At 39.1% G+C, this 13292-nt stretch overlaps 1 protein-coding gene across 2 annotated transcripts; it reads right to left on the reverse strand.

The window, feature by feature from the left end:
* Nucleotides 1-493: 493 nt before the first annotated feature.
* OTX2 (orthodenticle homeobox 2) lies at nucleotides 494-11526 on the reverse strand. Of its 2 annotated transcripts, none has more exons than XM_074290211.1 (5): nucleotides 11374-11526; nucleotides 11098-11168; nucleotides 6054-6264; nucleotides 4650-4801; nucleotides 494-2217 (listed from the first exon to the last, which is right to left on the reverse strand). In XM_074290211.1, the coding sequence occupies exons 3-5, from the start codon at nucleotides 6148-6150 to the stop codon at nucleotides 1597-1599; spliced, it is 870 nt and encodes a 289-aa protein (XP_074146312.1). In that variant the 5' UTR covers nucleotides 6151-6264; nucleotides 11098-11168; nucleotides 11374-11526; the 3' UTR covers nucleotides 494-1596. The 2 variants fall into 2 exon arrangements, with proteins under 2 accessions (XP_074146312.1, XP_074146313.1); XM_074290212.1 differs by having other exon boundaries at nucleotides 11412-11517.
* Between the last annotated feature and the right edge of the window lie 1766 nt (nucleotides 11527-13292).

Genomic DNA, 13292 nt, shown 5'->3' on the forward strand with positions numbered 1-13292 from the left:
AAAAAAAATGGGGAATGATAACAAAGGGTTTTCTTGCACTTTTAGGATTTTTGACTCCTCTCTCACATTCTCAGGCCTCTATTTTCACATCACCTGGTATGATCACAGTTTTCTGGCTTCAATAATCTTTTCATCATCCTAGATACTTAGATTTAAAATAGAAAGCAGAAACAACAGTAGCTTGTTAAATGCTCTGTGCTGGGGGTGTTGGGGGCCAGGAGAGGAGGAAAAGAATAGCGATTGATGGGATTTCCTTGGGCAATCCTCATGAAAAAGTCAGTCAGTCAAGAACCTTTATTGGAGGCCAGCTGTGTGCAGAGCACTGTGTTAGGCACTGAAATATAACCAGTGATTTCAAATTTAAAACAGTAAAATTATTTGCTGTTTTATTTCTGCCTCAAGTCATTTACTTTGGGAAATAGAGGTTCTATGTCAAGGTGTGGTTTCCCTTCCATAAGTCATTGTGTAAAATTAAAGGGAAGAAGACCCCAAATTGTGCTAGAACCATTTTAATGTAATTATACATATCTGCCAAATCCAAGAAAAAAAGGTTTATGCATATAATATATATATATATAATATATATCTTTTCCAGTTAACATCTGCAAGCATAAACAACAATGATCTCAGTTTAAATTCATCAGGGTCAGAGCAATTGACCAATGTCTTTGTGTATTTGTTTACTGATAGTTTTGCCACCAGTAAGTTATTAACAGATGAGCTAGTATACTCTTGATTCTCTCCTCTCTGGCTCTCTCTCATTTTATTTTATTTTTCCATTCAGTGAAAGTTTGTTGTAAAAAGTTTCAGTGCAGTTCACCTCTGGCCAAAGGCAATCTTTTTAGATTCAGTTGCTCTGAATTTTGCTTATAATTATAATCTATTTAATCACAGAAGAACCCCTGCAGAGGCGGAGTTCAAGGTTGCATACAATACAGGAGATCACAGTTTTGAAGTCTAGCACAGATTAAAAACAACAGATGTACCATTTATATAAGACACACACTGATTGTCTCTTTAAAACTACATATTGACTCCTTATGAACATTATTATTTTTTTTTAAATAAAGTAGTGCATCTAGGACAATCAGTCGCACAATTCACACAGCCCTGAAAAGTTTTTTCAGTGCCAACTAACAGTTGGTCATGAAACGTGAATGAGCTTGAGAGAGACACTGTCCATTCCTAAGATTTAACCAAGATTGGCTAACATACTAGGAACCTCTGGTGAAGAAAAACACTACCCCCACCTTTCCTTGGGTTGCTTTTGTTTTGTATTTGGTTGACCATGGCTGGAATGTTTGTCCCCCATACTTTTACAAACCAATAAACAGCTAAATCTATTACATGGGTCATATGTAAATGAGTGGCCTTGTCCACTTTGGGGTGCTAGTTGATTTGCCCCTTTAAGGCCCTTCCTTCATTTTTTCTCCTATTTCTTCCCAGAGCTTTAATCAGAAGATGAATCTGAACATACTCTTGCCTAACTGTCTTTGTTCAACCAAGACCTGGCTAAAACTGGAATGTTCAGCCCATTATGTTAAAAAAAAAAAAAATCACCAGAAACAAAAAGGGAAGGGTGTGCTCTACAGGTCTTCACAAAACCTGGAATTTCCACGAGGATGTCTGATCTTTATAATCCAAGCAGTCAGCATTGAAGTTTAGCTTCCAGGAGGCAGTTTGGTCCTTATAATCCAAGCAATCAGTGGTTGAGTTAAAACCCAAGCTTGAAGCTCCATAGCCCTGGGTGGTGAGAGAAGCTGTGGACTGATTGAGATGGCTGGTGACTGCATTGGTGCCCATGGGGCTGAGTGTGGCCCCTGGTCCAGGAAGCTGGTGATGCATAGGGGTCAAATAAGATCCGCAGTCCATACCCCCAAAATAGGAGGTTGAGCCAGCATATCCTTGACTATAACCTGAGGCCTGGGTGTAGGTCATGGGATAGGATCTCTGCATGCAGGAAGAGGAGGTGGAAAGGGGATCTGACAGAGGGGAGATGGAAGCTGGACTCCAGATGGACACAGGGGCACTGCTGCTGGAAATGGCTGGGACTGAGGTGCTAGAGGGGGGTGTGAACTGGCCACTGGTTCCACTCTCTGAGCTCACTTCTCTGACTGGAGAGCTCTTCTTTTTGGCAGGTCGAACTTTGTTTTGACCACCATTCTGTTGTTGCTGTTGTTGTTGGCGGCACTTGGCTCTTCGATTTTTAAACCATACCTTGAGAAGCAGGGGAAAAAAGAGAAACATAGGGGAAAGAACTCTTTTCAAAAATTTTCCATGATAAACTCCACTAAAAGGATGAGGTTACTTAGGTCAAAACCTACCTACAAATAAGGTCAGAAAACAAGCCCTTTTTGCCAGCCTCTAGATGTCAAGACTAGAGAATAAGTGGGATTTGAATACTACTCTAATTATTCACACATCGGAAAAAACTCATTAGCTTGTATATTAGTCCATCTATAGAGACTTCTTTTGTCCCTATGTACTAGAACTCATTTCTACTTCCAGAATGGGGCACTTGGATGTGGCTGAGACTTTTAAGAGAGCTACAAAAATCATGTGGCTGGAGATTGTCCTTAATCCTTAATACATAGTCCATATTTTATTTCAGAGCCTATTGGAATAAATACCAAACAGCAGCATTGTGTATTCCTATGTGGTTAATAACCATCTTTCACAATTCAGTTTAAATATTTATTTAGTCTCTACGATAAAGTTAGGTCCTGAAGAAGATATAAAGAATGGGTCCTGTTCTCAGGGGGTCTGCCATCTAATATTTAGAGTCACAGAATTATAGAGGTGGAAGTTCATCTAGTGCAAAGTGGGCCTCTCACTTTACTCTTTTGCTAATGCCTCCAACAGATAGGGACTCAGAACAATTGCCTCTTTCTTCTTTAGGAAAAGTGTCTACAATGTTAGTCAGAGGTGACCATGACTCTCCAATGAAATGAGGGAGCAGTGAAGACTTGAATGGGCAGACCCAACATAATTTTCAAAAGGGCCAAGTCAAGATTTCAGCTTTTTGGATTTAAATTTGTGAAACCTGAGCTGCTTTTACTGCTCAAAAAAAAGTATGGGTATTTCAAGGTGGTACTTGCACTGTCATTTGATGAGCTTTTTTGGTGAGTAAGGATGATAAGAAATTATCACTATGTCATATTTTGAAATGACACAGAATCTAGTTAATTTTCTCCTTTGTAAGTGGCTGAATTGAACATCCCTAAAATCTCACAGGAGGAAATATTCCTAAGGGCAGTACAAACTATTTTAACTTTAATGGTGCCCTAAAGTTCATTTCTAAAGGCAGTGGGTAGAAAAACCCATTCCTATCCATTAATTTCTCTTGATAGCAATTTCAGAAGGGTCAAAGTTTCATATACAACCTCCTCCTTAATTAAATTTTAAGAGGAGACTGCATTTTCTCTTCTTTCTTTCTTTGATTTGGAATCACAGTCATAGGTTTAATCCTTCAGCAAGACTTGCCCTGGTTGAAGGGGAATTCCAGATTTGTGGAGGTTTTTACCCCCCTCCTAGACACTAAGCCTCTACTGAGAAAGAGGAGTATTTGGAGTTTGCTTCTTACCTAAACTGACTAGTATTGGGTGTCTAGAAACCTCTTAAATTGTTAAACCTAGCTTTGTGAAATCAGAATAGAGCTGAAGAAAAGGAAGTGTTAGTGTTTTTAAGATGCTTTCTGTAGTCACCCTTAGGCACGTCAATCCATATATTCTGCAGTTTAGAGAGCCCTAGCTAATTCTGTGTAAATCACAGAAAGGTGAAAACAAGCTCTCAGTCAGCTCACTCTATAGAGTGAGTAGATTTCTTATTTTCTGAAGATTTCAAAATAGGCAGAAAGGTAAGAGGTCAGAGTTGTGCAATAAGATAAGGAAGGGGGACTGGGACAGGAAATGGATCTATGATTTCATTGATAGAGGGAATTCTATAGGAGAGGGAGCTTCTACAAATTAGTATAGTTTGCCACCACTTCTAGAACTTATAGCCTTTGAAAATTACCCAGTACACTCATAAATTAAGGGACCTGAACAGGGTCACACAGTCCATATGTGGAAAGGGTAGTATTTCCTTACATCCTCATTTTTTTACTTTAGGTCAACCCACCACTGCTTCTCATTGTACACAATTAGATCCATTTAACAACAAGAATAATAACAATTAATATTTCTATAGCTCTTCAAATAAAGAAGAATGTCAGTGAATATGTATGCAAGCTTTACTAGCCAGCAAGGATTCTAAGTTCTCCCAACCCCAGATCTGTATCCCAAAGAAACATGAAATCCTCTGGGTCTTTGCTTTCATTCTCTCACCCATCTTGCTTCAGTCATTGTACTTCAGGGACTTGGGAAAGGTGAACTTGTGAATGAGGAGAAGAAGACTGAAAGAAATGGAAGATGGAAGAAAAGGGGATTGGAAATGTTTTCTATGTCAGAGAATGGATACAGAAGCCTATCTCCCCCTCTCTCCTTGTGGGAAGGGCCACTGGATCAAAGTATTGATATTATCTTGTGCCTCAAGGGATATCTGAACAAAAGTTGTGGAATATTGGATGAAAGTTAGGAAAATGACAGAGAATGTCTTCAGGTTACACACAGTAGATTTAAGATAACAGATGGCAACAGCACTTTCCCTACCTGCACTCTAGACTCAGGAAGGTTGATCTTCAGTGCTACTTCCTCCCGCATGAAAATATCTGGATATCGAGTCTTGGCAAACAGTGCCTCCAACACATCCAGTTGAGCTCGGGTAAAGGTGGTCCTCTCCCGCCTCTGTTTTCTGGGGGTGGCTACAGGACAAGAAGTTCATAACAGCTTTTAGGGGAGTATAGCAGCCTCCCAAATATAGTGGGGGGAGGGGAGAATGTTCCCCCAATCACCCTTTTAACCAAACACCCCTCTCTAGCCAACATTCTGCTGAAACCAGCAGCCCCCTTCCTTTCCTCCCCATTGGCAACAACCTCATTAGAGAGACTCCTGGTGCCACTGCCACTCCTCAGAGCCTGCCAGTCCCCATTGTTCTAGCTCCCTCCCCTTTCCTCCCAGTTACAGATCCCATTAACCAGCAGTATACATGCCGAGCTTTTGCCTTATAAGAAGAGGCTGCCTATGCCCTGCAGATTTACTCTCAGAGAACCCAAACTCAGGAAAATCAGGATGGTCTCTTGGCTGTACATATCAGAGGGGGGATAATAATAATAATTCAGGTCAACATAAAGAGTAAAGATAGGCAGCTCCTGTTCCCAGGTCAAGATCCCCTGGACTTCAAAAAATATCTGGCTTCCAGTTCCTGTCTATTCACAAAATCACCTACCTGAAACTTCCTAAGATCTCCCCTTCCCAAATGGGTGTTAATGATATAAGCTTCAAAAGATTGAGAGTTTTACTTGTATTTTTAATTAAAAGTTGAATCCAAAGAGGGAAAAATCAATACATCCTTTTACAATTTTGGATAAATAGGCCTGCATAAAAATCCACATCTTAGCTAGGGGTTGTTGATACAAATGTGTTACTATTATATAGAATGGATGAGAAAGCTGAGAGGGAGGTAGAAAAAAATATGTAAAACAGGGAAGCCATATAAAGAAGAACCAAGGAAGGAGAGCAAAAAAAGGGGAGAAGGGGGCTATTGTTACTGAGTTTCAGAAGTCAGTGTACTTGGAGGAAATGTGACATAGACTCAAGCATCCCTAACTTAAAATTTTAATACTGGCTTTAATTGTTTGGGTAATGCAGTCCAACAAAATGAAACAGATGAATTTCAATTACTGCAAATCATCCTTCTCCCTCCTTTTGTCTCATTTCCCTCTCTCCCTGGTAGAGAGAAGGTCATCCCAAGGTAGAGAGAGGAGAAAGTTGAGAAGGAACAGAGGGACTGAAAAAGGTGCCCAGTCATTCAGTGGAAAGTTCAGAAATAGTTTGCTTCATCATTTTCATGAAGAGAAACAAACCCAAAGATTGGGGATATCTCAGAAGACAGTTCCCATGTGAGTTTTGTACTGATTGGAGGTAAGGAGGAAAGAGAAATACAGTCATTCTTACCGGGATAGCCTACGGAGGGGTGAAGCAAGTCCATTCCAGAGGTAGTAAGACTCAGCCCATTTACTGCATAAGGTGGTTGCTTAAGATAAGACATCATGCTAAAGTTTGGAGGAGAAAAGTTGGCCAAAATGGAGACCTGGCAGTAAGGTCTCGATTCCTCGGGAGCTGTTGGATTCAGGGTCTCTGCTGGCTAGGCTTAAACCTGGTGTTTCTAAAGATGAAAACAAAGATAAGTAGTAATAATTTTTAAAAATCCTGGTTAACTGAGATGTTTAGTGTAGATCTTTTATCTCCAATGACAAGCTGGCGTGAGGTTCAGAGGTTAAAGGATCCTTTGGCTCTTAAAGGACTCCCAGGCCCCCAAGCTTCCTTGGGGACCAGAGGAGATGTGGATAAACATGTCTTCCCCACCCCCACTCTCAACTAAAAAAAAAGTTACACCCTAGAAAGTAATTACAATCTGCCTTACCCAAGGACAAAACCCCAGGCCTTCAAATGCACACATTGCATTCCTATCCCTACATTTGCATAGGACTTCTTGGTTGGCTCTTGCTAATTGTCTCAAACAAAACTTGATTGGGGCCATTTGCAGAGACAAAGATCTTCTTGGTTAAATAAATAATGCTGATAACAAAGCCCAGTGGTGAGAAACAAAGAAACAATTCAAGAAAACTATCTCTCCTGGCCAGTTGCCTTTCTACTGGTTGAGATTTTAATTATCCTAGCTTTTTATGGCTTTCTGCTGCTGTGAACCTAAAATGTTGGTGTGTTTAGGATCTGAAATACCAACTTGCTAATCGACAAACTTGAGAAAAGTCCCCTACCACTATCATTCCACATCTTAAGTCATTTCCAGTAATCATTTTCACCTAATTGGTACACTTGGTAATTAGATTTGAGGTAAGCTAGATTTATTAGGTTTTCTGTGAGTCTTGATTATATGTGTCTACAGAGCTAAAGCTAAACAAACAAATATTTAACTTCTAATCAAAAGTCAGCAAATAACTAAACTTTCTGCAAAATTTCCTGCAGATTGGCAGACTCCGTACTCGCTAAGGAAGTGCGGCGGTCTTATTAGGATAAAAAAGCATATCTTGGAAAATTTAGATTTCACTCATTTTTAGGAATATTATGCCTATAGTATTGTTTTGTACCATCAATGTTGTCCAGCTTCTATGATGAATTTGAAATTTGAAGGCTACATTTTGCAAAATGCAAGATTAATACATTGGGCTCTGAAATAAGCCTGAACAATTTCCTGATTCATTTGGCGATGTTCTCCCCCTCCCCCAAACTTATTTAGTATTTTCTTTTATTTTTTTTTTAAATAAAGAATAGAAAGTGATCCAAAGTTGACAAACCAAAAGAATGACTCTCCACACTGAAAGTCTCCAAAATTTTTCTGAGGATAAGGAGACAAGGAAAGAGAAGGAAAGGAAAGAAGGAAAAGGAGGAACAGCTATTTTACTTTCTCCACCTTTTCCATCCTGGTGCAAGTTTCCAAAGATGGACATTAACCCATAGTGACAGCTTCAGGCTCTGGCATGTATTATGTGGATTTTTGCCACCCATCCTGTAAGGATCTCTAAATTACTTTACAACTTTGGTGAAGCAAGAGATTTCTTCAAAATGGCGGACACAAGCTTAAGATAACTCTTTTCTCACTTTTAGAAGTGCCCAAATGACCAATCCTAATTTGTCCAGGGCATCATGGGAGCATAATCTCACCAAGAAATGTTTAAAAAGTTTGGAAAATCGCAGATTTCATTTGTTTAAATTAATAGCAAAAATAATGCTAAATGACTTTTTTTTTGGCTCAGTGATATAGCAATTCCATTTTATCCTTGGCAGAAGAAAAAGAGAAACATTATTCCCAAAAGTAAGATAAAGTTGAGCAACAAAAACTCCATTTTCTGACAATTTTTTTTCCTTTTTGATCTATTTCATTAAGAAGGGAATGAATTTACTTTTCTTTTAACAGAATTTCTTGAAATTTGCTTAAACATTTACAAATTTTTTTTTAAATTTAAAATAGTAATCTTATTTTTTAAAGTTCTCAGAGAGCTTAGATATACACATAAAATATTAACATATAACTAGCATAAGAACTATGAAGTGTTAAGAAGGAAAGTAGTTTGTGACTACACTTACAGATATGACTAAAATACCATATGTGTGTTGCATTAACATAATATATCCCTTCTTCAAAATGAATGGGAATAATAACACTACAATAAAAAGATTTAGGGTTTTTAGTTAACCTACAAAATCTTAATTTCTTGTGTTTAATATTCTCAGAACTAAACTTCTCTCAGATCCACTGCCTCTCTGCTTAAAAAACAAAAAGAAAAGCTACAGATAGGTATCAATAGTCACCCTAAAGTACAGTTTTCCCTCAAAAAGCAGTATTTCTGAGCTTCTTCTCCAAGATCTAACTTAAAAATCAACGAATTTAAGATTCTTCCCTGAAAGATGCTGTTTTCCCTTCCCCTTTAAGGAGAGTCGATAAAGGAATGAAAATATCTTTTAAGAAATATAAGTTCCAATATGACTTGCGTGATATCTTTTATATAAATATTATACTCAAGGAGAAAACCCGCTCATTGAATGGTTAAATAAAAGACCCTAGTTTTCCTCTTGTAAAGCATGATAAAGTTCGCTTTGTGTCCTACCTGCCCAGCAGCGCAGCCGGTGGAGCGAACTTGCTGAACTGACCCTGGTCCTGGCCGAATGACAGCCTTATATCCCACGGCCAATTCGCGCAATCTGTCGCCCCCTCCCCCTTTTCCTTTCCAAGGACCCTATCTAACAGTTGCTCTGTCCTCGCTCAATAATAATTATCCCGTCCAAGAATTAATTATAATAAATGTTTTCTTGATAAACTAACGAGATAATCCGAGGGGCACACGTTCCCTAATTACAGGACGCCATCCCCAGCTCGGCTGATCGTTTGTGCTGATTAATTTTCTGCATGATGGAAATGAAACAAAACCTATATAGACTAGCATGCTGTTTGTTAGAAGGAGAAAGAAAAAGCAGACAAACCCGCTTCTTTGCCTCTCTCATTTTAACTGCAGGCAAAGTTTCAGGCCTTGGGGAATCAACTAACCTTTCCTCTGTTGACAGAGGGGGAAAAAAAGTAAATTTGGTATTTATACTTTATTAGTTACTATTTGGGAGAGAATAAAATAATAATTCGAGCAAGACTTTCCTTTTGGTTTCTTGGGGGGCAAGGGAAAGAATTGGGAGGAGTTTCTCTTTCTTTTCCTTCCTTCCTTCCTTCCTTCCTTCCTTCCTTCCTTCCTTCCTTCCTTCCTTCCTTCCTTCCTTCCTTCCTTCCTTCCTTCCTTCCTTCCTTCTTTTCTTCCTCCTTCTTTTCTTTCCTGAAGATATAAAGCAAAACTTTTGGATTCTCTTAAAGTTGTTAGAGTTTGAAGTAACACTTGGAAAAAAAATTAAATCAAAAACCTATAGGATGGATTTTCTCCACCTCTTTTAAACCACTTCTTTTAAAAAATAACCCCAAAACTTAAAATGATTTTTTTTTTTAAGAAAGCTGACTATCCTTCCCTCCTGCCCTGCCTCCCCAGGCCTGGTTCACCCCTTCATCTAATTATTTATAAAATAATAGCTATATCAACATCATTGTGACAGGAAGAACAGATTAAAAAAAAAAACTTAATGATATATAATATAATTTATTAATTTTAAAAAGCACATAAGCATATTGATGTGAATATGATTGCCAGAAAGTTTTTTTAGGCCACTTCACCTTAAAAATACTGTCCAGAGTTTACATAAGTGTTCGATTATTTCCCAGAACTAGACTGTAAGCATTACTTTAGGCTGATTGAGTAATGGATTCCCATGGGTTCAGGGGCACAAAATTTTCGGAATCCAGTGATTTGGAGTATGCAACACCGGCGAGACTGTATCCTTTTCTGCACTGTGGCTGCCCAATCCCCCTATCCCAAATTAAGAGTGGACTAAGTAAACCAGTAACAAACTAATATGACTTTGCTCCAGCTTCAAATCTCGGACCACGGACTTCCAGGAGGAGAAAGGAAACTAGTCACTTTATTTACTCCAATGCAATATACAACCTGTGTATAGCTTTTCCTTGTCTTTGTTATAGCCCCTAGCTGTCTCTAGTCAAATTCTTGTTTGCAAAATTACTTTCCTAGACGTAGTCTATTGATCAAAGTCTTGGGCAGCAATCTGTTTGTCAATATCTAGGAGGTGAAGGATTTAATTCCGCTCATCATCCCCCCACCCGTAAAAGGGGGGTTAGGAGCAATAAGAACAGGCCAAAAGGGGGAGGGAGGAAGGAAGAATCCAATCTCCATGACAAATTAAAATGCCGTGGATCACTTTGCGTCTTTGGTGGATATTCACAAACAAAAAGAAGAAAAAAGAAGAGGAGTGGAGAAGAGGGAAGGGAAGAGAAAGGAAGAGAAGAGAAAATAAAACAAGAGAAGAGAAAGAAGAAAGACAAAGAGAGAAAGAGAGAGATGGGGGTGGTAAATGCTTTCCCCGCCTCCTCATTTATCTGCTTTGGTCTCTTTTCATGTTCATTAGGGAGGAGGAAAGAATTCTGGTTTTCAGGGCAATGAAGAATCTAAAAAGTCCGAGGTGACCATGGATCTGGCTCATAGAACTCGTCCTGCCACCCTCCCCCTTTTTCATTTGACTCCGAAAATATCATTGGGTTTAATTTTTTAAACACCAATCAATTTGATAAGTAGTTCTCAACGATTAAAAAAATATATATTTTTAAAACTAGCTTCCCAGCTCCATTTTTCCACACACTCAACTATTTCAGAGAACTAACGCAGCTAGCCATTCGAGGATCGGGGATCACTGTACAGCACCCAAGGCGGCGCATTCTACTTAAGTGTATTAAACCTTGAATAGCCACTCTATCCTACACACAGCAACATATCTATATAAATGCTTACATACATATATGATACACACTTAAATTGCGGTCTCTCAAGAAAAGAACGATGTACGGGCAGCTATACCAACAGATTGAGGCACTTACCTTACAGCCTCATTGAAGGTTGGGGGAAAAAATGACGAAAAATTTCTCTCAAATTCCAATAAACAGCTGTCCTAAAAGAAATCAAGAGCAGTAAGTTAGAAATCTTGCGTTCTTCACCTTCTCATAAAAAGTCGAGCAAAACCTCCCCTCAAAAAAACCCAATACACAAAAATCAACCAAACAAAAAAAAAAAAAAAAAAAAAAAAAAAAAGCAAACAAAAAAAAAAAAGCAAAAAAAAAGTGAGAGAATAAAAAGTATAAAAAGAAAAAGGCTACCCCACTCTACAGTTCTTTGACCGGCGTGGGTTACATACAAAGTAGATGTTGTAGGTATGGTCTAATGATTTTTATTTTTAATAATAGTGGAGACTTAGTTGGAGCTGAGGTCCGTTCCTCTCTCAGGGAGATTTGCTGAGAAAGCGCCTCTCTGGCAACTTTTTGACGCAAACTCTCCAACCAATGGCAGGGAGAGAATGATTGACACATCTAAGCCAGAGGGAAAATAATAAAAACACACAACAGGGGGAGGAAAACAGGCCACTGCTGCACCAGGGGGACGACGAGGCAACAAATAACAGCTCCCAAAATTACATAGAATATACATGAAAGAAACTATACTAGATTTAAAATATACATTATGGGCCAGAGCATATGAACTAATTGTACAATTAAAATGATGGACAGGAGAGATCGTATTACCTTTTTCTCCCCTTTCTTCCTCCTTTTTTCTCTCCCTTTACTAGAGAAGAGGAAACAAATGAAATCTAAGATTGGAGCACAAAAATATTTAAGTAAACATTTGGAAGGGGAGAAAGGGGGAGGTTGGTAAATTATGGGCAATGCCCAGCCAAAGCTGCCAAGAAATGTTTGGATCAGACGCAAAAAGCATGTCAAAAACAAGAATTTGCAGTATCAAACAGGGTGAGACTAAGCTGAGGGAAGAAAAAAGGTGGAGGAGGGATACTCGGAAAGGAAACAAGAAGGAGAGAGGGAATAGAGGTAGATAGAGAAGAGGGAGAGAGGGGGAGAGAAGAAGAGAGAGAGAGAGAGAGAGAGAGAGAGAGAGAGAGAGGAGAGAGAGAGAGAGAGAGAGGAGAGAGAGAGAGATGAGAGAGAGAGAGAGAGAGAGAGAGAGAGAGAGAGGAAGAATGTTAATGAGACAAAAAGAGAGAGAGAGAGAGAGAGAGAGGGAGAGAGAGAGAGAGAGAGAGAGAGAGAGAGAGAGAGAGGAGAGAGAGAGATCAAAGAGCAAAACGGATAAAAACTAAGAACCTAGCTGAAACCTTACGGCTTCACCAAATCATATTCTCGAAAACCCACCAAGTAACCTTAACTAGAAGAAGGCAGACTATAAATGATCATTCTAGCCTGTACCGTTTCAGCCAAGGGATTGCTTCATGGACAAGAAGTTTTAGAATTCAAGAAAGAGAAAGATTTGGAAAGGTACCTCATGCTGTAGTTTTGACATCTATATGGGATTTAACTGAGTCAGAATGGAAGGTAAAAAAACCTACTACCACCACTCCCCAAATATTTTAAAACCAATCAAGTAATTAAAGGTTAAAAAAAATAATAATAAAGTTGCATCGCGATGTGACCAAGAGCGGCAGCTGCAAAAGACTTTTGAAAAAAACCCTGAGGAAGCAGAGCTGTGAATCTGAGGTAATGTCCTAAAGGAGAATTTGAATGGGAAGGAAAAAGGTACAGCCCGCAGGTGTTAACCTTTTCGCTTTAGATAGTGGGACAGGGAAATGACAAATTTAAAGCAGAAGTAGGTTTTGGTAAAAAGCAAAAAACAAATTGAACTGGAAGGCGGGGTGAGGGGAGGGGCGGGAAGCCGAAAGGGTGGGAGTGGGGGTAATCATAGGAAAACGTCTCTACGAACCCGCACCCCAGGAAAAAAAAAAATTAAACCTCTTTACCACCCGCTCAACAATTCAAGCCGACCCAAATAAAACCTCAATGGTTTTAATTGGGGGACCTATGTTAATGAAGTTGGTAATTAATTCGTCTCTTTGTTGCTACTTCTTATACTGTATGTGTAATCAAATGTGGTTGTCCTTGGGATTTACAGCAATTAATGAATTATGTGAATTCGTGAGAGTCAGAAAGCAATCGGCAGCCCGGCTTTCAGCAGTTGGCTTTGCCTGCTTCCCTGGGGCAGAGCTTTCTGCCTCCTCTTTGAATCCTTCCAT

This window comes from Sminthopsis crassicaudata, chromosome 2 (assembly GCF_048593235.1).
Source record: "Sminthopsis crassicaudata isolate SCR6 chromosome 2, ASM4859323v1, whole genome shotgun sequence".
Lineage (NCBI taxonomy): Eukaryota > Metazoa > Chordata > Mammalia > Dasyuromorphia > Dasyuridae > Sminthopsis > Sminthopsis crassicaudata.

Coding starts and splice junctions, on each gene's coding strand:
- OTX2 (XM_074290211.1), bottom strand. CDS start 6,150: ATGATGTCTTATCTTAAGCAACCACCTTATGCAGTAAATGGGCTGAGT. Junction 4,802..6,053: donor CCCCTCCGTAGGCTATCCCG/GTAAGAATGACT, acceptor CTTGTCCTGTAG/CCACCCCCAGAAAACAGAGG. Junction 2,218..4,649: donor TTCCTGAGTCTAGAGTGCAG/GTAGGGAAAGTG, acceptor CTGCTTCTCAAG/GTATGGTTTAAAAATCGAAG.